This window comes from Carcharodon carcharias, chromosome 15 (genome assembly GCF_017639515.1).
Source record: "Carcharodon carcharias isolate sCarCar2 chromosome 15, sCarCar2.pri, whole genome shotgun sequence".
In the NCBI taxonomy this organism is placed as follows: Eukaryota; Metazoa; Chordata; class Chondrichthyes; order Lamniformes; family Lamnidae; genus Carcharodon; species Carcharodon carcharias.
The window spans coordinates 30,021,986-30,046,617 of NC_054481.1; the positions used below are offsets into that span (position 1 = coordinate 30,021,986).

General features: G+C 43.7%; 1 protein-coding gene across 3 annotated transcripts in view; it reads right to left on the minus strand.

Annotated features, from left to right (window-relative positions):
* ift140 (intraflagellar transport 140 homolog (Chlamydomonas)) overlaps window positions 1-24,632 on the minus strand; it is a 140,960-nt gene that overhangs the window by 95,818 nt on the left and 20,510 nt on the right. For 2 of the 3 annotated variants that reach the window (XM_041206060.1, XM_041206059.1), the window contains exons 9-14: window positions 8,145-8,293; window positions 7,007-7,210; window positions 6,258-6,330; window positions 5,465-5,556; window positions 3,816-3,943; window positions 1,793-1,910 (exon numbers count right to left, since the gene is read on the minus strand). In XM_041206060.1, the coding sequence (XP_041061994.1) occupies window positions 1,793-1,910; window positions 3,816-3,943; window positions 5,465-5,556; window positions 6,258-6,330; window positions 7,007-7,210; window positions 8,145-8,293 (764 nt within the window). The remainder of the gene's footprint in view (window positions 1-1,792; window positions 1,911-3,815; window positions 3,944-5,464; window positions 5,557-6,257; window positions 6,331-7,006; window positions 7,211-8,144; window positions 8,294-24,632) is intronic. The other variant, XM_041206061.1, reaches the window with a different exon arrangement.

Consider the following 24,632-nt stretch of genomic DNA (forward strand, 5'->3'; position numbering starts at 1 on the left):
AAGTCCTGGGAGGGGACTTAAACCTACAACCTTCTAATCTCGGGGCAAGAATTTTACCCAATGAGAATGTTGTAGCCATGTCTCTGACCCACTTTCCATGAGTGCAGCAACCAGTTAGCAGCACAGAGTTGTGGAATTGCCCTTATACCAATTATATGATGGAATTAAAACCATGCAACTCCAACCTCATGAATGCAACTGCAGCAACAAGTTTCATCGTCTGGACCTGGAAAAATTTATTAATTTTGCTTCCAATTTCCACCCCTCCATCATTTTCATGTGGTCCATCTCTGACACTTCCCTTCCCTTCCTTGACCTCTCTGTCTCAATTTCTGGTGATAGACTGTCCACCAATATTCATTACAAGCCTACCGACTCCCACAGCTACCTCGACTACAGCTCCTCACACCCCGCTTCCTGTAAGGACTCCATCCCATTCTCTCAGTTCCTTTGCTTCTGTCACATCTGTTCTGATGATGCCACTTTCAAAAACAGTTCCTCTGACATGTCTTCCTTCACTGAAGTTTTCCACCCATGGTGGTTGACAGGGACCTCAACCATGTCTGGCCCATCTCCCGCGCATCCGCCCTCACACCTTCCTCTCTCTTCCAGAACCATGATAGGGTCTCCCTTGTCCTCACTTATCACCCCACCAGCCTCCGCGTTCAAAGGATCAACTTCCACCATTTCCAGCATTATGCCACCACCAAACACATCTCCCCCCCAGCGGCATTCCACAGCGATCATTCCCTCCGGGACACCCTGATCCACTCCTCCATCACCCCCTACATTCAACCCCCTCCCACGGCACCTTCCCATGCAACCGCACAAGGTGCAACACCTGCCCCTTTACTTCCCCTCTCCTCACCGAGCAAGGGCCCAAACACTCCTTTCAAGTGAAGCAGCATTTCACTTGCACTTCCCTCAATTTAGTCTACTGCATTCGCTGCTCCCAATGCGGTTTCCTCTACATTGGAGAGACCAAATGCAGACTGGGTGACCGCTTTGCGGAACACCTTCAGTCTGTCCGCAAGCATGACCCAGATCTCCCTGTTGCTTGCCATTTCAACACTCCACCCTGCTCTCATGCCCACATGTCCATCCTTGGCCTGCTGCAATGTTCCAGTGAAGCTCAACGCAAACTGGAGGAACAGCGCCTCATCTTCCGACTAGGCACTTTACAGCCTTCCGGACTGAATATTGAATTCAACAATTTTAGATCATGAACTCTCTCCTCCATCCCCACCCCCTTTCCGATCCCCCTTTTTTCCAATAATTTATACAGATTTTTCTTTTCCCACCTATTTCCATTATTTTTAAATATTTCTATCCATTGTTATATCTCTATCTTTTAGCCTATTTCGATCCCTTCCCCCCACCCCACCCCACTAGGGCTCGTCCTACTTTCTACACTTAATGTCACCTATTAGCACATTCCTTAGATAATATCACCACCTTCAACACCTCTTTGTCCTTTTGTCTATGACACCTTTTGGCTATCTCCACCTATCACTGGCCCTCTATCCAGCTCTACTTGTCCCACCCACCCCCCCTTAAACCAGCTTATATTTCACCTCTTTTATATTTTTCCTTAGTTCTGTTGAAGAGTCATATGGACTCGAAACGTTAACTATGTTCCTCTCCGCAGATGCTGTCAGACCTGCTGAGTTTTTCCAGGTATTTTTATTTTTGTTTTGGATTTCCAGCATCCGCAGTTTTTGGCTTTTATCATTGCTAGCCCAGCTGCATAGGGAAGTCTAATTGGAGCTAGCAAGCTTCCAGCTGCACTTACCCTGTTGATGAGAATGCTGACGTTACTGCCGTTGGAATTGCACTTCACAGACGTAATATGTCCCAGGCTGGTGACATGCTCTGCCAGGTTTTTAGCATTACAGTGAGGCTTTGCTTCCCTGCAGAACAGAATGATCATCAGGTTAGGCCAGTGTCAGCGCACTGATGCAAATTTATTCCCAGAACCACAGTGAAGCCTGAAGGATAGACAAAACAAGTAGCATCTGTTTCATCAGTTTCCCCCAGTTACTGAAAATCACTAGCAGTAATCATACACACAAAGGAAATAACCTTTCCAACAACCTCTTATGTAATTGTTACTTTCTTTTGTTTAAGACAGGCAAGATAATTATTCACCTGCACCATGATAAGATCACCTAACCAACAGGTGGAAAACTCAATGAATGCAGGTTCCTTAAAGACTTTTGTAAGTAAGCAAACATTTTCAGTCCTTCCAGCTTCAGGAGCGGTCCAGGTGAGAGTATCTAGATCCTAGTTTCCAGAGAGATGAGCAGGGTCACTTTGGGTTGAAGTCACTGCAAGATGATAAGCCCAATGATCAAACTTCAGTTCTTTAAAGACGCCTCTGTTCTTTTCCCTGCAATGCCATGGGATCTTTTCAGAGGTTAGGTGGGTCCTCAGTTTAACATCTCAACCAAAAGACAGTGCTTCTGACAGTGCAGCACTCGGTCAGTACTACACTGGATTGCATGCTCAAGTCTCTGGAGTTTGAACTTACAACTTCCTGACTCAGAGGGAAGTGTGCCACCTACTGAACCACAACCTTCGCAAAGTATTTTTGTCCACTATTCTCCCCCTTCCCCGAAAGTATTGATATTTGTCATGGTGAGGTTCCACAGCATCAAATTATTTTCCAGCACTTTGTTCAAGTGTGAGGCTAGACTGTGAGCTTCACAAATTATTCAAAGACACGCAGTATCCTACCAAAGTCTAATCACATAGTCAATAAGGAAAAGAAAACTTTCATTTATATAGCACTTTTCACAATCTCAGGACATCCCACAATATTTTACAGCCAACTATTATTGAAGTGTAGTCACTGTTGTAACATGGAGTCTAGACTATGCTTTCCAAGTTGTGGAATAGAACTTGAACCAATGACCCTCTTACAACAATGACAAAACACAACCCACTGAGCTACAGGGTGACTGGTGCACAGTGCTTCTGTTTGCTCGAGTGTAATGCAAGATGCTGTTTACACAACCCCATTCCTCATAATCATAAACGTAACCCCATAAGAGCCGATAATTTTAAACAACTATGAAAAGTAATCAGAGCTTGTGAACTTTAATCAGTCACAGTTCTGTCTGTTTGTGCAGACCCGTGCTTCACGCCAGCACCCTCTAGTGTGAGAGATAATTAATGTCAACGGTCCAGTGATTAAGTATGTTCTACTATCAGTTATGCTGAGTGTAATGATATTCAGAATAACCTCCAAGGCAGCAGGGATGTTTAGCAATAAAACACAGTGCTTCAAAAAAAATCTTCTAATAGAATAATATCAGTGTGTGACATGCAAAACAAAAAATAATAAAACAACAGGGAACTACACGCACTTAATAAAGGCATGGATTACAAACTGCAATGAGCAGGTCCAAAGGTGTGAAACGCATCACCCCTGTATCTTTGCATGATAATGTTATCCTCCGTTTGCAATGTAACACTGAAATAAAGAGGAAATGGGATTGCTTTGATATTAACCTTCAAAAACAACACTCCAGAGATTTCTTTCCATTAATTTGATCAAAGTCCTTCACATGGGCCCATATACTATCCAGGAAATTACTTTTTCAACATGGTTGATTTGGCATATCCAACTAATCTGGCTTATTATAGTACTCCTTCCATTTATTTCCTAATTCCAGCTTTATTTTTATTTTAAGCAGTATTTTCCATTGTTCCATCAAAGCAGTGACCTCAGTACAGGAGTACGATTTTATGGGAAGCCTTTGGTTAAACACTATAAATATGTTTAATTCAAGTGTCAGGACTGTGTACAATACCTGCGGGAAAGATCAAAGACCTTCACATGTGATGTGTCTGTCCCCACCACCAGGAAGTTCCCACAGATGTGAAGGTGACAGGGGTTTCCCTCCGTCTCACTGAACATGAGCAGCTGCTTGACTGTACCCTGAAAGGAAGAACACACTCAGGATTGTCACAGTCAGGAAAAGGCATCAAGCTTCACACCATGACAATAGAGCAGTATTTCAACGCAGAGTGGAAATGCAGAAATTTACTTTCCTCAAAATGAGTTTGGAGGGATTTGAAAGAATGTGAACATTAGCTTTCTGAGTCTTTTTACCTTTTCTTTTTCTGATCTTGTATCTTGTATTGCCCTGAAGAAGAGTCATATGGTTTGAAACGTTAAGTCTGTTTCTTTCTCCAAAGATGCTGCCAGCCGTGCTGAGTTTTTCCAGCATTTTCTGTTTTTATTTCAGATTTCCAGGATCTGCAAGATTTTGTTTTTATTTTTGATCCTTTTTTTAAATACTTTTTAACTGGTTGCTGAAGCTCATTAGAAAACCATAGTTGCCAGATTCATTTAAAGAAAAAACAGTCTGATCTGTGTCTTCTTCATTCTCTGCAACTATGCCATGTAATGCATTCAGTGTGTTCTACCCACTGTGCCCTGAATGGGAAATTCTCTGGATCGAGGAGCCCCTCCATCTCTATGTGTTCAGTCAAGAGGTGTTCCTACACTGACTCCACCACATTCTCTGCCGCTGTGGTTTAGGCAAGAACAACTCAGTTTCAAAATCAAAGTAGTTACTGTTCAAAAATGTCAGAACATACTGGATTTCCAACAGACTTCCATGCATCCACTTTTCAGCAGATATCTCTGGACAGCAAATAGGAAGGGAAAGTTGTCTAATTTTCCACAACCCACTCTCCTCTGACTGCAGTGACTTCATCACCACCTAGAAGGGCACTGAATACAGGACCTCTCTGATCTGTATGGTTGAGTACCACACCTTGCAGCTTACTTATCCACTCAACCAATTCTATGATTCTGTTCGTGAGATCAGGTTGAAATACATTTGCATTTAGGCTGCAGCACAGTACAGCTAGTAGTTGAGAGTCAATCCTTGGATGTCCAAGCTTCCACAACAGGAATTTGAAGGTGGGCTGTGTGATAAATTGACCACTCACCCACTGCCTTATAAAATAAACAGGACCTTCTGATATTTCTGTTGGATAAAGCATGTATTGTAATAAGCAGGGCCAAAACTTTTTGCACATTTCTACTTGAGCTCTCATTGGGTTGCTTTACGAAATGGTTTTTTAATACCTGAATAGGAGGGCCTGTGGTTTATTTATGTTGCCAAATGTGACAACCATTAGCTATAAAGGCCACAATTATAACAGGAAGTACAAAGCTATTTAAGCAGCTATTGAGAGGATTTTTGCACTGTCTGGATTCCAGTATATAATGAAGAATGTTGATTGGTGACAATAACAGTACAGAATGCAAACAAGAACTCTTCAAAGCAAGCATTTCTTACAACATGCCCCACAGCACAAACTGCTCCAAAACTCAACTTAAAAAAGGAGATCCGTTTGGAAAGACAATATCAACATTGGATCAGCAGCCAAGTACTTCTAGAGTACATCACCACTGATGCTTAAGGAAATGAAGACGTCCACTTACCTGCAGGGTGCGAACCTGCACACGGTTTGGCTCGACAGTGTAAATGCTCTCTTCATGGATAGCCAAAACAGAAGAATCACAGGGGAACGAGCCTGGGTGAAAACCCACAGTGCAAATTATTGTCAGTGGTAAGAACATAGAAAATACAACAGTGAAAAGAGATATGGGAGGCAAAGTGGACCAGTCACATGAAGTATTCCACCAACAGAGTTCCCAGAGACCACATACTCCATTACTGTCCCCAGGGACCATGGGTTTCAAATACAAGGCAATCACTTAGCTCATAATTTTTGTAGAAGAAATGAATTTCCTATATTAGGGTTTGCAAATTGATTTCAGTTGTTAAACAGATTTTTTGGAAATGTTTGGGAATGACTTTCCATCTCATGCAGTTTTGATAGAGTGGAGACAGTGAGGATGTTTCCTCTTGTGGGGAAGAGCATAACTAGAGGCCATCATTATAAGATAGTCACCAAAACATCCAATAGGGAATTTAGAAGAAACTTCTTCGCCCCAAAGAGTGTTAAGAGTATAGAACTCACTACCACGGGAGTGGTTGAAGTGAATTATATAGATGCATTTAAAAGGGAAACTAGACAAGCGTATGAAGGAGAAGGAAATAGATGGTTACCATAATAGATTTAGATGAGGAAAGATGGAAAGAGTTCCAGTGCAGCATCAACATCGGCATGGACTGGTTGGGCTGAATGGCCTCTGAGTCAGGGAACTCACTATCCACTCTACTGATATAGTAACTGTTTAATTTCACCTGAAAAAGCTAATGAAATTTTACCTGCATTTCTCAGTGATGGCCCAAATGGTTCGAAAACGGTTGTGTGCTTTCCATTCCATACTGCTATTGTTTCCTGCAACAACAGGGAACAGAGGTTTCATTCATAGTAGTGCCAGGCTCTCCAAATCAGGACTGATCAGCTCAGAAATTTAACCTACAGTCATAATTCAAGTCAAGATCCAACAGCAAACTGCTTCAGAATGCACTGAAAAACCTTCAAAATGGCAATTTAACAAGTTTGCGAACAGCAAATTTTTACAGCTACAATTCAACTGTGGAGCAGAGTATTATTCTCAAAATTATGGACAGACCTCACAAAAACTTTATTAAATAGTAGACACTAAAAGCAGAATAGTAACAAGACACATGATTGTCTTGCATGTCCACAGGGACCATCCCAAGAATAAGGAACCTTCACTCTACAATGTCCTGAATCCCTGCACAGTTTTCAATTCATAGAATTTTCCACACACACAAGATGCTCTGATCACAGGTTATTATTGTGTGGGTGTAGGGCTCAACTATCCCGACATAGAGTAATGAAGGACTATGTACTCACTCCATCAGACCAAAAGGTATATTTCAATAAAGCAAAATGTGAAAAAATGAAGTGAGGGAGTAATATCTTGTTTAAGAACCTTAACAGCATCAAGTATGTGTTGGCACACATTGAGTTTCATCCACAGGTTTCAAGGATATACAAACAAGTCGATTTCACGTGAAGTGGAACATGTGCTTCAAGCACTTACCTTGGTGACATAAACCCCTTTGACATGCATGTCTGAACGGAGCATCTGCTGGTTTCCTGAGGAGAAGAAGGTAAGGCTCAGTTGGTTGGGAGCCACCTGCATTGCTGCCACTTGTTGGTTGAAATGAGCAGACATCACCTGCTCACTGAGGATAAGGACTGTGCCAGCACTGTTCACAGACAGAAGGTTCTTACTGGTGCCCCACTAAACAAACAGTAGATACACACTGGTTACCAAAGGCAGCAAATAATCAGACAACTCTCACTTTCTCCACTGAACACTTGGAACAAATAGGATCCAATGCTGCATGTGAGACATATACCATGTAATTCAACACTTCTGCAAAGTGCATTATAAATGTGTGGTGTACCAGAGGCTGCAGTAGAATAAGTGTTATGAGTGTCCTAGTGCAACACAGCAGATACACTACCAGCTTAGCCACATACAGACAGTCCAGCAGTTTTGCATCCAGTCATCTGATAAATTCTTGTTTATGGTTCCATCGTGTCCGTGAGGAGCTGAGTGGTGAGAATAATCTCAAGCTACTCTCTTGCTTCCCAACCAACAGCAAGGGAAACACTAACTGAAACATTCTATTTGGTGGGGTTTATCAATTTAATTTGAAAACAGAGAACACTGAATATATCTAAAATACAGCACAAGGGGGCAGGCCTGCAGACATTCCCACTTCTCCACAGTTCACAATTGAAGAACCTCTCTCAGCGAGACCTGAATCTGATCTGAAGTCTATTTGGAACCATTTTGAATTACTCCACTCACTCATCTTTTTTAGGCATATTCTGCAGGAACACCATCAACATTTCCTTTTCCACTAAAATCTCATGCATGGCACCAGTGAAAAAAAATCCATTTGATAATATACTTCCTGAATATAGATTTGGTGCGAAGAAAAGTGTAAGAGCTGCACTGTGATGTCCAACAACTAAGCCAAATACCTCCACACACAGGCAATATGCGCACTAGAATCCAAGGAATGGTGACTGAAATAACAAGGAGCAGATAAACACAAGCCAGAGGGTGGTGGAAGACTACGGCCTTTGCTCTTGGCAGCAGGGTGAATATGCTGCGTGGCACTGCTGGTGAGAATGAGTCACAGTGTGTTCTTCACCTCCTTTACCTTGATCTGTATGATATTTCCTTCGAGATCAATTGGAGCTTGTAGTTTCCATTGGTCTTTCCCCTCTATTCTGCAAACACTCGAACTGTTGACCAAAGCCTTTCGCCACAAAGCAACCTGCCCCTTGCTGGTGCCAGCTGCTATGATACCTAGGAAACAAAGTTATTCTTCCAATCAGATCCCTCATACAGTAAGCAGTGAATGGCTTAGCAATTTATGGTTTCTCAATAAGTCTCCAATTTTACTTTTCAACATTTATTTTTAAAAAGCAACATTTTTGTGAGGGTGGATAAATATACTACCTGATATGATCTTGAGCCTTACAAACCTGGAAGGTTCCAGCTTGAATCAATGATCCATGCAGAGCAGTAATGCATTGCACTACAATTGACAACAGAATCCCCAGGCTAGAGAGGCACAAGTTCCCATTGCTAATTAATATCCCATAAAGCTTGCATAAAGGTTATGTGAATGGCCATGCAGTAAGGCAAGGATCAGGCTCTACTACAATGGACCCCACAGTCAGATAACCCACTGGCAATCAGGGTCTTAATACACATGGGGAGAGAGACCTTGGATGCCGCCATGGAAGCCGCCATGGAACTCAGAATATTTTTTTTTTTTTAAAAAATGACAATTCTGGTAAGTAATCACTAAAATCTATAAAATACAGCAAGAGTCCTCAACCAAAAATATATTTTTTTATGTAAAATAAAAATAGAAAATACTGAAAATAATCAGCAGGTCTGGCAGCAATGAAAGAGAAACAGAGTTTATGTTGCAGGTCAGTGACAATGGGTTTTGGGAACTTTTTAAAAAATTTGTTCATGAGATGTGAGATTCACTGGCAAGGGCAGCCATATATTGCCCATCCCTAATTGCCCTTGAGGTGGTAATCCTCCTATTTAAAACCCTGCAGTTAGTGTTGGGTATCCACTGTGCGGTTGGAAGGGAGTTCCAGAATTTTCACTGAGCAATAGTGAGGGAACAGCAATTTAGTTCCAAGTCAGGATGCAATGAGACTTGGAGGGGACCTTGCAGGTTGTGGTGTTCCCACAGGTCTGCTTGTTTTTCTTGTTAAATCCAATAATTGTACGTTGAGAAAGAATATATGAGAAGCTAGCCAGTACCTTAAAACGGTTTCTTTTCAAGACACACAAAGTAAAGACACAGACTCTCCCACATACCCAGAGTGAACTGGTTTATGTACTATTGCAATGATTCCCTGATCCTTCCCAAACTAGGGAGAACTGTACTTAATTACCAAACTTAAAACATATATTCTATTGCAGCACAATTTCAACATTAATATTTCTAGGTGGTAGGTCATAGGTTTGGATGGGGCTGTTCAAGCAGTTTTGGCAAACTGCTGCAGTGCATCTTGTAAATGGTACACACTGATGCCAAGGTGCACTAGTGCTGGAGGAAGTGAGTGTTTAAGGAGGTGGAAGGGGTGAACATCAAGCAAAATGCTTTGTCCTGGGTGGTTTCAAGCTTTTTCAGTGTTTTTGGAGCTGCACTCAGTCAGGCAAGTGGAGAGTATTCTATCAAACTCCTGAACGTGCCTTGTAGATGGTGAACAGGTTTTGGGAGTTAGGTGGTGAGTTACTTAATGCAGAATTCTCAACCTGTCACCTGCTCAGGTAGTCACAGTATTTATATGGCTGGTTCAGTTACATTTGTGGTCAATGATAACTCCCAGGCTGTTGATGGTGGCAGATTCAGCAATGGTAATGCCATTAATATCAATGAGAGATAGTTAGGTTCTCGCTTGTTGGAGATGGTCATTACCTGGCACTTGTGTGGCACAAATGTTATTTGCCATTTCATAAGCCCAAACTTGAATGCTGTCCAGGTGTTGCTACATGTGGGCACAAACTGTTTCATTATTTCGAATGGCACTGAATACTGTACAATCAGCAGCAGGTATCCTCACATCTGACTTTATGATGGAGAGAAAGTGGTTGATGGAGCAGCTTAGGACACTACACTAATAAACTCCTGCAGCGATGTCCTAGGGCCAAGATAATTAGCCTCCAACAAACACAGCCATCTTTCTTTGTGCTAGGTATGACACTAACTTTTGAAGAGTTTTCCTCCAATTCCCAATTGTCTTAATTTTGCTAGGGCTCCTTGATGCCATACATGGTCGAATGCTGTTTTGATTTCAAGGACATTCACTCTCAACTCTCCTCTGGAATTCAGTTCCCTTGTCCAAGTTTGAACCAAGGCTGTAATGAGGTCAGGAGCAGAGTGACCCTGTCAAAACCCAAACTGAGTATCAGTGAGCAGGTTATTGCTGAGCAAGTGCCATGAGGTACCACTGTCAACTACACTGTTATATTTCAGATAGCCAGTTGATGAAATAAGAAAGCGCAGCTAGTGTTTACTTAGAATAGGTTTATTCACAGAGTGAAACATTACAGTATATATCCTCTGACTCCACTCTACTCCTGTGTTACTGTCTCTTCATAAGAGTTTAAGTAACCATCCAATCAATGCCCTCCACTTCTATGTTCTTAACCTAAATTGATACAATTAACAAAACCTTCCATTACTTTGCTGATAATTCAGAGTAGACTGATGTGGCAGTAATTGGCTGGATTGGATTTGTCCTGCTTTTTATGGAATGGACTTACCTGAGCAATTTTCTACAATGTCCAGTGCTTTAGCTGTACTGGAACAGCTTGACAGAGTCGCAGCTAGTGCTGGAACACAATCTTCAGCACTACAGCTGGGATGTTGTCAGGGCCCATTGCCTTTGCTGTATCCAGTGCATTTAGCTGCATTTGGAGATACACTTAGAGTCTCCTCCTCCAGTTAGTTCAACTGTCCACCATCATTCATGACTCCATCAGACAGGACTACAGAGCTTTGATCTGATCAGTTGCTTGTGGGATCACTTAGCTCAGTCTTTAACATGCTGCTTCCACTGTTTAGCATGATTGGCGTCCTGTGTTGTGGCTTCACGCTTTGGCATCTCATTTCTAGGTATGCCTAGCACTCTTCTTTACATGCTCTCCTGCGCTCTTTGCTGAATCAAGGTTGGTCCCCTAGCTTGATGGTAATGGTGGAGTGAGGGATTTGCCAGGCCATGAGGTTACAGGTTGTAGTAGAATACAATTTGGCTGCTGCTGATGGTCCACAGCACCTCATGGATGTCCAGTTTGGTGCTGCTAGGTATGTTCTGAATCAATCCCATTTAGCAGGATGATAGTACTAGATAACATGATGGACGGTATCCTCAGTGCGTAGATGGGTCTTCATCTCCATAAGGACTAGGCGATCATCGCTCATATCAAAACTGTCATGGATATTTGCATCTGCAACAGGTAGATTGGTGATGCTGAGATCAAATTGTTTTTTTCACCCTTGTTGGTGTTCTCCCCACCTTCCACAGGTCCAGTCTGGCAAATATATCCTTCAGGACTCAGCCAGCTCAATCAATAGTGGTGCTACTGAACCACTTTTGGTGATGGACATTGATGTCCCCCACCCAGTGTACATTCTCTTGCTACCCTCAATGCTTCTTTCAAGTGGTGTTCAACATAGAGGTAGGCTGAGGTAGGGCAATAGATGGTAATTGTACAGTAAAGGTCAACTCTAATGATAGCTCCTTACGCAGTTGCTCAGCAGCTATGTCACAGTGACGTCACTCACTGAGGGGAGATGAGTGTGACGCATCTCAGAGAGCAGCTCCTGCTATGTCTTGGTCTTATTTAACATTTGAAACTAGTTATTGATGTAATTAAGGTATTTTGAAGGAAACACCCTTGCCTCCAACAAGATCTCTTCTAGGGTAAGAAACCAAGGAATCCCGAGACAAACCCACAATAACAGCTGGTGGCGGCAGTGACTGCATCCAGAGAGAAACAGTGGAAAACAGAGGGAAAACCCTCAAGTGAAACCCAGCAACAAGGCAGAGCAGCGGGTGAAGGACTTCGAGGCCAACCCAGCAACCACACTGGAGATGACCAAATAAGAAGGGCAGCCCAGAGACTGGCAACACAAGCAGCACAAGAAAAGACAACCTCAAGCCAGGGTGAGAAATGGCTACAACTTTCCCCCTACAAGAATCATTTCAAAATAGAGAGGGCCCTTGACAGGCTGAGCAATGGGAAAATTGGTGAAGATTTTTTACCCAGTACCACAACACCTCAGGTCTTGCGAGTAAAGAGAACGAAGATCAAGCTATCACTTTGTTATATGCTGTTGGGAGCATAGCAGACAATGTGTTAGTTGGACAGAAGCCTACTACGAGGATGTCATCAGAGCCTTTAACTCAAACTTTGGTCTTTATAAAAATATTGTCATAGAGAGGGTGAAATTTAATCGGCACAGTCAAAAACAGGGTGAAGGAACTGCCTCATTCATCAATGAATTGTACCACCTAGTTGAAAATTGAGTGTATGGACCACTAGGAGATGACCTGATTAGAGAAAGAATAGTCGTTGATGTTTTAGAGGAGAATCTCTCTGACTTCTTACAATATCGGGAAGATTTAAATTTAAGCAAAGCTGCACAACTGGCCAGACAGGCCAAAGAGCAGAGGCCGAAAGGCTTTTGTCAGAGATGAGAGGGAAATTTTCCAAGAACGGCCCAATGAAGTTGTTCAATTTGTGGGTTGTAAAACCATAAGTATAGCAAAGTAACAATCAGAGAAATGCCCTGAAAAGGCGCCAACCACCATTTTCCAAGTCCCCGCTGTGGTGGGAAGAAGGTCCACAGGCAGGAAGAATGCCGTGCCCGAATTGTGCAGTACCATGGGTGTGGCACGTTAGACCATTTTAAAGAGGTCTCGTGTTCCAGGAAATCTGTACTTACTGGGCAGAAAGAGAAATCTGTTAAAGGCACCACCATTCAAAAAATTCAAGACCTAGACAATCAGGAAGCAGGAAAGCAATGTGCTGACATTGATGTAAATGGGCATCTGGCCAAATTCAAGCTAGACACAGGAGCAGGAGTCTCAGTGTTATCTGAAAGAGTTTCATGGCTGAATAAAGTGACACTGCAACCATCTTCTACTCAACTCCAAGGTCCAGAGGGGTCAAGTTAAATGTTCAAGGCCAGATAGATACAACACTAAAATACGATAGCAGAGAAATTTCTGAAATATTGTATGTTTTCAAGAATGCTCTCTGTTGAGCTGAAAAGTCTGCAGAGCTTTGAACCTGCTTATAAAAGTTGATGAAGTCAACGCAAAAATACAAGATAATGAATTTAGGAAGGAATTCATCACACTCTTTGAAGGCTTGGCTAAGCTGAAGATAATGTGTCACATTACACTCAAGACTCATTTGTCTATCCAAACCCATTTTTCTATTCACGCCAAGGAAGGCCGCACACCCACTTCTGAAAAGAGTCAGGAGTTAGACAGAAGCGATTCTGCAACAAGTGATCATTTCACCAGTCACCAAACAATCAGGTGGTGCTCTGGTATGATACCAGTTCCAAAGCCGAATGGCTCCATTCAAATCTCCATTGATCTAACACACCTCAACAAGGCAGTGGAAAGATAAATACATCCAATGGCATCACTAGATGAGAACTTGGCCAAACTTGCCAAAAACACAATCTTCATAAAGCTTGACGCGAACGTGAATTCTGACAGTTACTATTGGATCAGGAATCAAAGCTCCAAACTACTTTCATTATGCCCTTTGGACGGTACAGCTTTAATTGTCTGCCATTTGGCATCGTGTCAGCCCTTGAAATATTCCAAAGGACAATGTCCAATAAACTACAGGACATGGAAGGCATCATTTGCCACATGGTTGACATCTTGATATATGGGTCGATGAAACGGGAACATGACAAACGGATTAGGGAAGTTTTAGTAACACTGCAAGAGACTGGCTTGATGCTCACTGACAAATATGAGTTTTCTAGGCCCACGATAAAGTTCCTAGGGCACATTATACAAGCAACTGGGATTATTGCAGGCCTACAGAAAATGAAGACAATAAAAGATTTCCTACTACCTAGAAATATAACAGAGCTACATAGGTTTATGAGCATGGTCAGCCAACTAGGTAAAATTCCTGCCTTACTTAGCCCAGATAAATGAACACCTCAGACATCTTTTACAACAAAACCGGGCGTGGTGCTGGACTGAGCATCAGCAGCAGTCATTCAATCAAAACAAAATGATGCTAACATCCTGAGGTCCTACCCCATTATGGCCTTGAACTTCACACGATTGTGGCAGCTGATGTATCTGCAATGGGACTGGGAGCAGTGCTATTCCTTGTCCAAAGTGGTGGCAAAAGAAGACCTGCTTACTATGCGACTAGATGATAAATCGAGCCTGAACAGCACAATACAGTTATCAAAAAGGAATCCCTTGTAGCGACTTGGGCATGTGAGAAATTCTGTGATTATCTAATGGGCCTGCAGTTTAAGATTGAGATGTATCACAAGCCATTAGTAACCCTGTTGAACATGAAAAAAAAAAATCACAAAGATGCCACTCAGGGTTCAGTGATTCCACTTAGGCTCATGTGATACCACACTACTACGGAGTACATACAGGGTAAATACCAGACCACGGCCAATACACCGTCCAGGATACCCGCCACTTACCCAGTAATGGAAGGTAAAACCTTCATAGAAGAAGTTGAATCCTTCACAGCCTTGACTACCAAATACTTGCCAGCAACAGACCAGGAGTTGTGTGAGTTTCATGCAGCCCAAAGGCAAGGTGAAGAGTGCGTCCAGATTCGCATGTACTGCCTGGACGGATGGCCATAGCCCATTCCAAGAAACCCCGTCTTGAGGAAATATTTCAAACAGCATCACCATTTTCAGCGTCATGAATGATCTCCTGGTATATGATGCAAGAGTGGTGATACCATTAGCTCTCCACCTGGAAGCCCTCCAGAATATCCACCAAGGGCATCTTGATATAACCAAGTGTCGAACCAGTGCACAGCAGTCAGTATGGTGGCCAGGGATTTCACACACTGTAGAGAAGAGGGTCTCCAAATAAGTCACCTATGCCATACACAGACAGGAGCAGGAAGAACCACTTCTGCCCTCCTCCTTCCCATCAAGGCCTTGACATGGATTTGTTAAACTATAAAGGGAAAATATTTCTTGTTGTGGATTAATATTCCCACTGGATAGAGGTGCAAAAGCTACATGGCCTCACCTCTGAAGCTGTTTTTACCTCCTTGAAGAAAATATTCTCTACATGTAGCATTCTGACATTGGCAAATGGTGGTCCATTATCAGAAATGACAATGAATGCTTCCAATTCTTCGCAGGATTTGGGCATGCCACAAGCTTCCTAAAATACCCTCAATCTAATGCAGAAGCTGAGCGAGGAGTACGCATTATAAAATCCCTAATGACGACTTTGAGCTTGCTCTCTTAGTTATCAATCCACTCCATTACATAATGGGTTTGCCCCTTGTGAGCATTTGGTGGCTCACAATTTCCTTTCCTGCCCCACACCTTGCTACCAACTGTCATGGTGGGAGACCATGATAAAGCTAGGGAGAAGCCTATCGAGCAAGTCAAGCTTGTACGTTTAATCAGAGGCATAGGGCTCAAGACCTTCCGATTCTTGGAAGGGGGCAGCGGGTATAGATCAGAGACCAAAATCATGCTGGTACGGTAATTGAGAAACTACAGCAACTGAGATCGTATCTGATCAAGACACAGTCAGGTAACATTCAGAGGAACACATCTGCCCTAAATTCAACGGAGAAGAAAGCACTAACAGTATGGACAGAGTACCCAAAGCTTCAAGAGAATGTCATACCTACAGAACCTCAAATGGGGGGAACCAGGAGTGACAACCCCCAAGAACTGACTTCAGAGCAACAAGATTCTCATCTATGTCAGAGGGAGCACTGTATTCGTTCAGAAAGACTGGTGAAACCACCAAAGAGACTTTCCCTTTAAGAGAAGGGACTTTGGGGAGAGATTTAGGAGAGTGTGTGTATAATAAACAGGGATAAACACTGGCACGAATGGGGTGGGGATGGTGGGGATATGTAGAGTAAAGGGTTAATTCTAATGATAGCTACTGAGCATGTGCATAAGGAGCTATGTCACAGTGATGTCACTCACTGAGATGAGATGAGTGTGAAGCATCTTGGAGTCGCTCCAGCTATGTCTTGGTCTTATTTAACCTTTGTAAAGAGTTATCGATGCAAATAAAGGTATTTTGAATGAAAGACCATTGCCTCCAGTAAGATCTTTTTTAGAATAAGAAACCAAGGAATCCCGAAAAAAATCCACAATAATGGAGTAATCAGCAGGACAAAAACAGAAAATCCTGGAAAAACTCAGCAGGTCTAACAGCATCTGTGGAGAGAAAAACAGAGTTAATGTTTCGAGTCCGTATGACTCTTCTTCAGAGCTAAAGAGAAAAAAAATTGATGAAATTTATACTGTGCAGGTGAAGCTGGATAGAAGGCTAGCGATAGGTGGGGGCAAAGGAGAGATTGACAAAGATGTCATCAACAAAAGGACAAAGCGGGTGTTAATGGTAGTGGTAAGGGCTAAAGGAGGTGCTGTTAGTGGCAGTAAGGTGAGAAAGCAGAATGTGATAATAGCAGGACAAGGGTAAGCACAATGAAAAGAATAACATGAACAACTGACAGATGGCCCTTGAGGGGGTGTGGTAGGGGGAAGGGACAATGGTGGGGAAAAAAGATCGAAAATAGGATAAAAGGTGGGAATAAAACAATGAATGAATGAATAAAAATGAAAATAAAAAATAAAAAATAAAAATTGAAAAATATAAATGAATATGGAAAAGGAGGGTAAAAAAAGGGGGGCTGAGGATTGAGGAGAGTGTTCATAGTCCAAAGTTGTTGAACTCCATGTTAAGTCCAGAAGGCTGTAAAGTGCCTAATTGGAAGATGAGGTGCTGTTCCTCCAGTTTGCGTTGGGCTTCACTGGAACATTGCAGCAGGCCAAAGATGTGTGGGCATGAGAGCAGGATGGTGTGTTGAAATGGCATGCGACAGGGAGGGCTGGGTCATGCTCGCGGACAGACCGAAAGTGTTCCACAAAGCGGTCACCCAGTCTGCGTCTGGTCTCTCCAATGTAGAGGAGACTGCATTGGAAGCAGGGAATGCATTAGACCAAATCGAAGGAGGTGCAAGTGAAGCGCTGCTGCACCTGAAAGGAGTGTTTGGGGCCTTGGATGGTGAGGAGGGAGGGGTAAAGGGGCAGGTGTTACACCTTCTGCGATGGCATGGCAAGGTGCTGTGGGAGGGGGATGAGGTATTGGGGTGATCACATTTTTACTTCCCTTCAGCTCTGAAGAAGAGTCATATGGACTCAAAACATTAACTCTGTTTTTCTCTCCACAGATACTTTAGACTTAATTTTTTTCCAGCATTTTCTGTTTTTGTTTCAGATTTCCAGCATCCGCAGTATTTTGCTTTTATCTTAGTGTTTAATTCACTGCCACTTCTCTTCCAAGAATGCCTATCTTGAAGAAGTACTGCTCTTCCCTCCGACAGGATTTCCATTAGTCTCTTTTGGCCTGTTCACTTCATTGCTTTCCATTTCCCTCCTGGTGGTTGACAAGGTGATTGCCAAAACTCGCTTTCACAGCCATATTTCTTTCCTCAGTAATAATCTCTGTCTCCGACTTACCCCAAGTGGATTCCAACTCAAGTTCCATCCCTCATGTTTCGAATCCACCCAGGATTACAGGTACCTCCGGGACATACAAAGTTCCTCGGACTGCTGTTCTTGCCACATCCTGGGATCCACACTCAGTGCATGTGCCGCCATATGAACACACTCGACCTCTCCCTCCAGCAGCACCATCTCACCCTATCTCAAAGCTGTCCTTGTCCCCAGTTTCATTTTAATCTTCATCTCATCTGACGTCTTAACAAGAGTCTTTGTCTCTTCTTTTCAGGCTCCAACAACTTTTTGATACCAATGCCCAAGGGCTCTCCACCCCTTCCCGTCACTCTGACCTCATCCCTCTTCTAATCCCAGCCCTTTGTTGTGTATTCACCATACCCTCTGATCTTCCCCTCGCTGATGTTGAACGTTCAGTGCTTAGCAAAGGACTCAGTTTCATACCCTTGTGCCCTCACCTCAATGAATTTCAGGCTCGGCATGGTGCTGAACTCTTCTTCCGCCACCTTCATCTCCATGCTCACTTCTTTGGTCAGGAGTCCTCCTTCCATTCAACGGATCCTTTCACCCACCTCCAGTATTCTCCCTCTGGCCTCTTACCTGCTCTTGATCTTTCTATTGAGAACTGTCAGCGTGACATTGGCCATCTCAATTTCTCTGCTCCTCTCACCCACTCTAACCTGTCACCTTCTGAACTTGCCACACTCTTGTTCTCTTAGGTCCAACCCTGACTTTATTATCAAACCTGCCGACAACGGTGGTGCTGTTGTTGTCTGGCGTACTGACCTCCACCTCGCAGAGGCTGAGCACCAATTCTCAGGCACTTCCTCCTACCTCCCCCTGGACCATGACCCCGCCACCGAACATCAAGCCATTGTTTCCAAGACTGGCACTGACCTCATCTCCCTGGAGATCTTCCCTCCACAGCTTCCAACCTCAGTCTCCCAACCCCACACAGCCCACTTTTGCCTCCTCTCCAAAATCCACAAACAGGACTGTCCCGGTAGACCAATCATGTCAGCCTGTTCCTGCCCCACAGAGCTCATTTCTTCTTATCTTGACTCCATTCTCTCTTGCCATGTCCAGTCTCTTCCCACCTACATCCGCAATTCCTGTGATGCCCTACATCATATCAACAATTTCCAGTCCCCTGGCACTAACCGCCTCCTCTCCACCATGGACATCCAATCCCTTTGCCCCTCCATCCCCCACCAGGATGGTCTCAGGGCTCTCCATTTCTTCCTTGAACACAGGCCCGAACAATCCCCATCCACCACCGCTCTTCTCCGTCTGGCTGGACTTGTTCTCTCACTGAACAATTTCTCCTTAAACTTGTCACTTCCTCCAAAGAAAAGGTGTGGCTATGGGTATCCTCACGCGCCCCAGTTATGCCTGTCTCTTTATGGGGTGCGTGGAACATTCCTTGTTCCAGTCCGACTCAGGCCCCTCCCACAACTCTTTCTTTCAGTACATCGATGACAGTTTCGGTGCCACTTCAAGCTCTCGTCTGGACCTGGAAAAATTTATCAATTTTGCTTCCAATTTCCACCCCTCTATCACCTTCACATGGTCCACCTCCAACACTTCCCTTCCCTTTCTTGACCTTTGTCTCAATTTCCGGTGATAGACTGTCCACCAATATTCATTACAAGCCCACCGACTCCAACAGCTACCTTGACTATATCTCCTCACATCCTGCTTCCTGTAAGCACTCCATCCCATTTTCTCAGTTCCTTCGCCTCTGTCACATCTGTTCCAATGATGCCACTTTTCAAAACTGAGCTTCTGACATGTCTTCCTTCTTCCTTAACCGAGGTTTCCCACCCACTGTGGTTGACGGGGCCCTCAACTGTGTCTGACCCATCTCCGGCGCCCCTGCCCTCACACCTTCCTTTCTGTCCCATAACCATGATAGGGTCCCCCTTGTCCTCACTTTTCACCCCACCAGCCTCCACATTCAAAGGATCATCCTTCGCCATTTCCACCACCTCCAAATACATCTTCCCCTCACCCCGCCTGTCGGCATTCCGTAGGGACTGTTCACTCTTCCATCACCCCCAACCCCAACACCTCATCCCCCTCCCACAGCACCTTCCCATGTAATCGTAGAAAGTGCAACGCCTGCCCCTTTACCTCCTCTGTCCTCACCATCCAAGGGCCCAAACACTTGTTTCAGGTGAAGCAGCACTTCACTTGTACCTCCTTCAAATTTGGTCTACTGTATTCGCTGCTTCCAACACGGTCTCCTCTACATTGGAGACACCAAACGCAGACTGGGTGACCACTTTGCAGAACATCTTTGGTCTGTCCGCAAGCATGGCCCTTCCTGTCACTTGCCATGTCAACACACCATTCTGCTCTCATGGCCATATGTCTGTCCTTGGTCTGCTGCAATGTTCCAGTGAAGCCCAACACAAACCGAAGGCACAGCACCTCATAGATCCATAGAAAAGTTACAGCACAGAAGGAGGCCATTCAGCCCATCTTGTCCATGCCAGCCCAAGGACACCCAGGTGCCCTTTCTAATCCCACCTTCCTGCACCCTGCCTATAGCCCTGCAGCTTACAGCACTTTAGGTGAAGATCCAGGTACTTTTTAAAAAGAATTTAGAGTTTCTGCCTTTACCACCAACTTGGGCAGTGAATTCCAGACACCCACTACCCTCTGCATAAAAAAGTTCTTCCTCATGTCCCCGCTACACCTTCTGCCACTTATCTTGAATCTATGTCCCCTGGTTCTAGAATTCTCCACCAAGGGAAACAATTTTATCCTGTCCACTCTATTTATTTCCCTCATAATTTTGAACACCTCAATCAAGTCACCTCTCAGCCTTCTTTGTTCCAAGGAAAATAACCCCAACCTATCCTATCTCTCCTCGTAGTTACACTTTTCTAACCCTGGCAACATTCTTGTAAACCTCCTCTGCACTCTCTCCAGAGCTATTACATCCTTCCTGTGATGTGGTGACCAGAACTGCACACAATACTCCAGCTGAGGCCTCACCAGCGTTTTATACAATTCCAACAATATATTCTTACTTTTATATTCTATATCTCTGCCAATGAAGGAGAGCATTTCATATGCCTTCTTTACAACATTGTCTATTTGAACTGCTGCCTTCAGGAACCTGTGTACTTGTATGCCAAGATCTCTCAGTTCATCTACCCCTCTTAGTATATTCCCATTTATTGTATAATCCCTGTAACTGTTTGATCTCCCTAAACGTATGACCTCACACTTCTCTATGTTAAAATCCATCTGCCACTTTATCGCCCACTCCACCAACCCATCCATATTGTTTTGGAGATTTATGGCTATCCTCTACACTACACACTACTCGGCTAATCTTTGTGTCACCTGCAAATTTCCCAAACGTCCCCACGTTTACATCCAAATCGTTAATATATAACACAAACAGCAAGGGTCCCAACACTGAGCCCTGTGGAACACCACTTGAGACAATTTTCCATTTGCAAGAGCATCCATCAACCATTACCCTTTGTTTCCTGTTACAAAGCTAACCTTTTATCCAGTTTGCCACATTACCCTGAATCCCATGGGCTTTTACTTTCCTGTCCAATCTGCCATGTGGGACCTTGTCAAATGCCTTTCTAAAATCCATGTACGCAACATCCACTGCACTACCTTCATCAACCCTTCTTGTCACTTCCTCAAAGAATTCAATCAAATTTGTGAGGCAAGACCTTCCTTTAACAAATCCAAGCTAACCATCCCTGACAGTTAATCCTATCTCTCAGGATTGATTCTACTAATTTGCTTACCACCAATGTAAGACTAACTGGCCTATAATTGTTTAGCATTTCTTTTGATCCCTTTTTAAACAATGGAACTATGTTTGCATTTCTCCAGTCCTCTGGTACCTCCCCTGTATCTGGTGAAGATTGGAAAATCATCCTCAGAGCGTCTGCTATCTCCTCCCTGACTTCCTTCAGCAGCCTCAGAAACAATCCATCTGGCCCTGGTGACTTATCAACTTAAGGATTTCAACCCTTCGAGTACTTCCTCTCTCTTTATGACTATCCCGTCCAATATCTCGCAGTATTTCTCCTGGACTACTATATCTACATCCTCCCTTTCCTTTGTAAACACAGAGGCAAAACGTTCATTCAAAACCCTTCCCACAGCCTCTGCATCTACACACAAGTTTCCATCTTCATCTCTAATAGGTCCCACTTTTTCCTTAACTAACCTTTTAGCATTAATGTATTGGTAAAACATCTTTGGGTTATCTTTAACTTTACTTGCTAATCTTTGTTCATGCCCTCTCTTTGATTTCCTTATTTCAATTCTTTCGATTAGGCACTTTACAGCCTTCTGGACTTAACATTGAGTTCAACAACTTCAGACTATGAACTCTCTCCTCTATCCTCACCCTTTTTTACCCTTTTTCCATATTCATTTTTACAGTTCAATTTTCATTTTTTATCCACTTATTTTTATTCATTCAGTGTTTTATCCCCACCTTTTATCCTATTTTCGATCTTTTTCCCCCACCAATGTCCCCTTCCCCACAAGGGCCATCTGTCAATTGCTCATGTTGTTCTTTTCATTGTGCTTACCCTTGTCCTGCTACTATCACATTCTGCTTTCTCATCTTAGTGCCACTATCAGCACCTCCTTTAGCCCTTACCACTATCATGAACACCCCTTTTGTTCTTTTGTTGATGACATCTTTGTCAATCTCTCCTTTGCCCCCACCTATATAACTGGCCTTCTATCCAGCTTCACCTGCTCCACCCTCCTTAAACAGTATAAATTTCATCACATTTTTACTTCTCTTTAGCTCTGAAGAAGAGTCATATGGACTCGAAACATTAACTCTGTTTTTCTCTCCACAGATGCTGTTAGACCTGCTGATTTTTTCCAGCATTTTCTGTTTTTGTTTCAGATTTCCAGCATCTGCAGTATTTTGCTTTTAATTAGCAGGACATATCCTTCTCCATGTTTAACTTGATGTCATGTGACTTCATGGGATCTGGAGTCAATGCTGAGGACTCCCAGGACTGTATACCACTGTGCTGCAACTGCATCACCCAACTTCAAACCCCTGCCGACACCTTAATTTCCCCCTCCCAACCTCACCCCCGACACCTTGGCTCCCCTCCTCCCAACCTAACCCCACCGATGCCTTTGATCCACCCTCCCAACCTCACCCCGCCAACGGCTTCATTCCCCCACCCTCATCCCACGCAACACCTTCATTCCCTGCCCCCCAACCTCACCCCGAGACATTTGTTAGCCCCCTCGTGACCTCACTGTGCACCCCCCGCAAGGAATCTCTTCCTCTACCAGTCAATCCTAGACCTTCCTCTCCCACCCCTGGTGCATCTTGCTCTCTCAAACACAGCTGGACCTTCCTCTCCACCCCCCTTGACGATCACATGTTATGAGCAGACCCTCAACGGTGACTTTCCACCTTCTGTGAGATGCGTCGCGGCAAAGCCATATCCATGGACATTTCTCCAGGGTCCTATTGCTGCCAGGCTCCAGCAGTTTCTGTTCCTCGGATGTCCACGATGTGAGCAAGGCCCTGACAGTAAGTCCCAATGTCTGCTCGTCACACTTGTCAAGATGCGTTCTGCACTGTATGCTTTCCCACCGTGTGAGTGGGTGATCCAGTGTGAGGAAATGATTTCGGCGGGCTGGCCTTATAATGATATGCAGATCTATTAAAACGAGGTTCCCGACGTTCGAAAGCGGGAAATGTGGCCCGCCATTGACAGATGGAGCGATGATTGCAAACCGGTTTCACGACATCCTGAATTGAATTTTTTGGCCTTCTCGTCATATTGTCCGCTCACACCGCCGAACACACCCAATGCCAGCAGGCACAGAAAATTCCGCCCACTGCCATTTGAGGAAGGGAGTTCCAAAGACACACGACCCTCAAAGAAATTTCTCCTCATCTCTGTTTTAGATGGGCGACCCTTATTTTTAAAGTGTCCCCTAGTTCTAGATTCTCCAACAAGAGGAAACATCCCTTCCACATTCACCCTATTATGACCCCTCAGGATCTTTTATGTTTCAATCAGGTCACCTCTTACTCTTCTAAACTCCAGCGGATACAAGCCTAGCCTGTCCAATCTTTCCTTATAAAACAACACGCCCATTCCAGGTATTAGTCTAGTAAACCTCCACTGAACTGCTTCCAAAGCATTTACATCCTTCCTTAAATAAGGAAACCAGTATTATACACACTAGTCCAGATGTGGTGTCACCAATGCCCTGTATAACTGAAGTATAACCTCTCTACTTTTGCATTCAATTCCCCTCGCAATAAACATTACATTAGTTTTCCAAATTACTTGCTGTACCTGCATACTAACTTTTTGAGATTCATGCACTAGGACACCCAGATCCCTCTGCATCTCAGAGCTCTGCAACCTCTCACCATTTAGATATGTTCCTTCTTAATTCTCCAAGCCAAAATGGGTAATTTTACATTTTCCCAAATTATACTCCATTTGCCAGATCTTTGCCCACTCACTTAACCTATCTATATCCCTGTAAAACTTACTTTCCTAATTTGTATCATCAGAAAATTTAGCAACCATACCTTCAGTCCTTTCATCCAAGTCATTTATATGGACTGTGAAGAAGTTGAGGCCTCAGCACTGATCCTTGTGGCACACCACTCGTTACATCCTGCCAACCAGAAAATGGCCCATTTATGCCTACTCTCTGTTTCCTGTTAGTTAGCCAATCTTCTATCCCTGCCAATGTTACTCCTACACCATGAACTTTTATTTTCCACAATATCTTTTGATGTGGCACCTTATCAAATGCCTTCTGGAAATCTAAGTACAGTACATCCACTGGCTTCCCTTTATTCACAGCACAAGTTACTTCTTC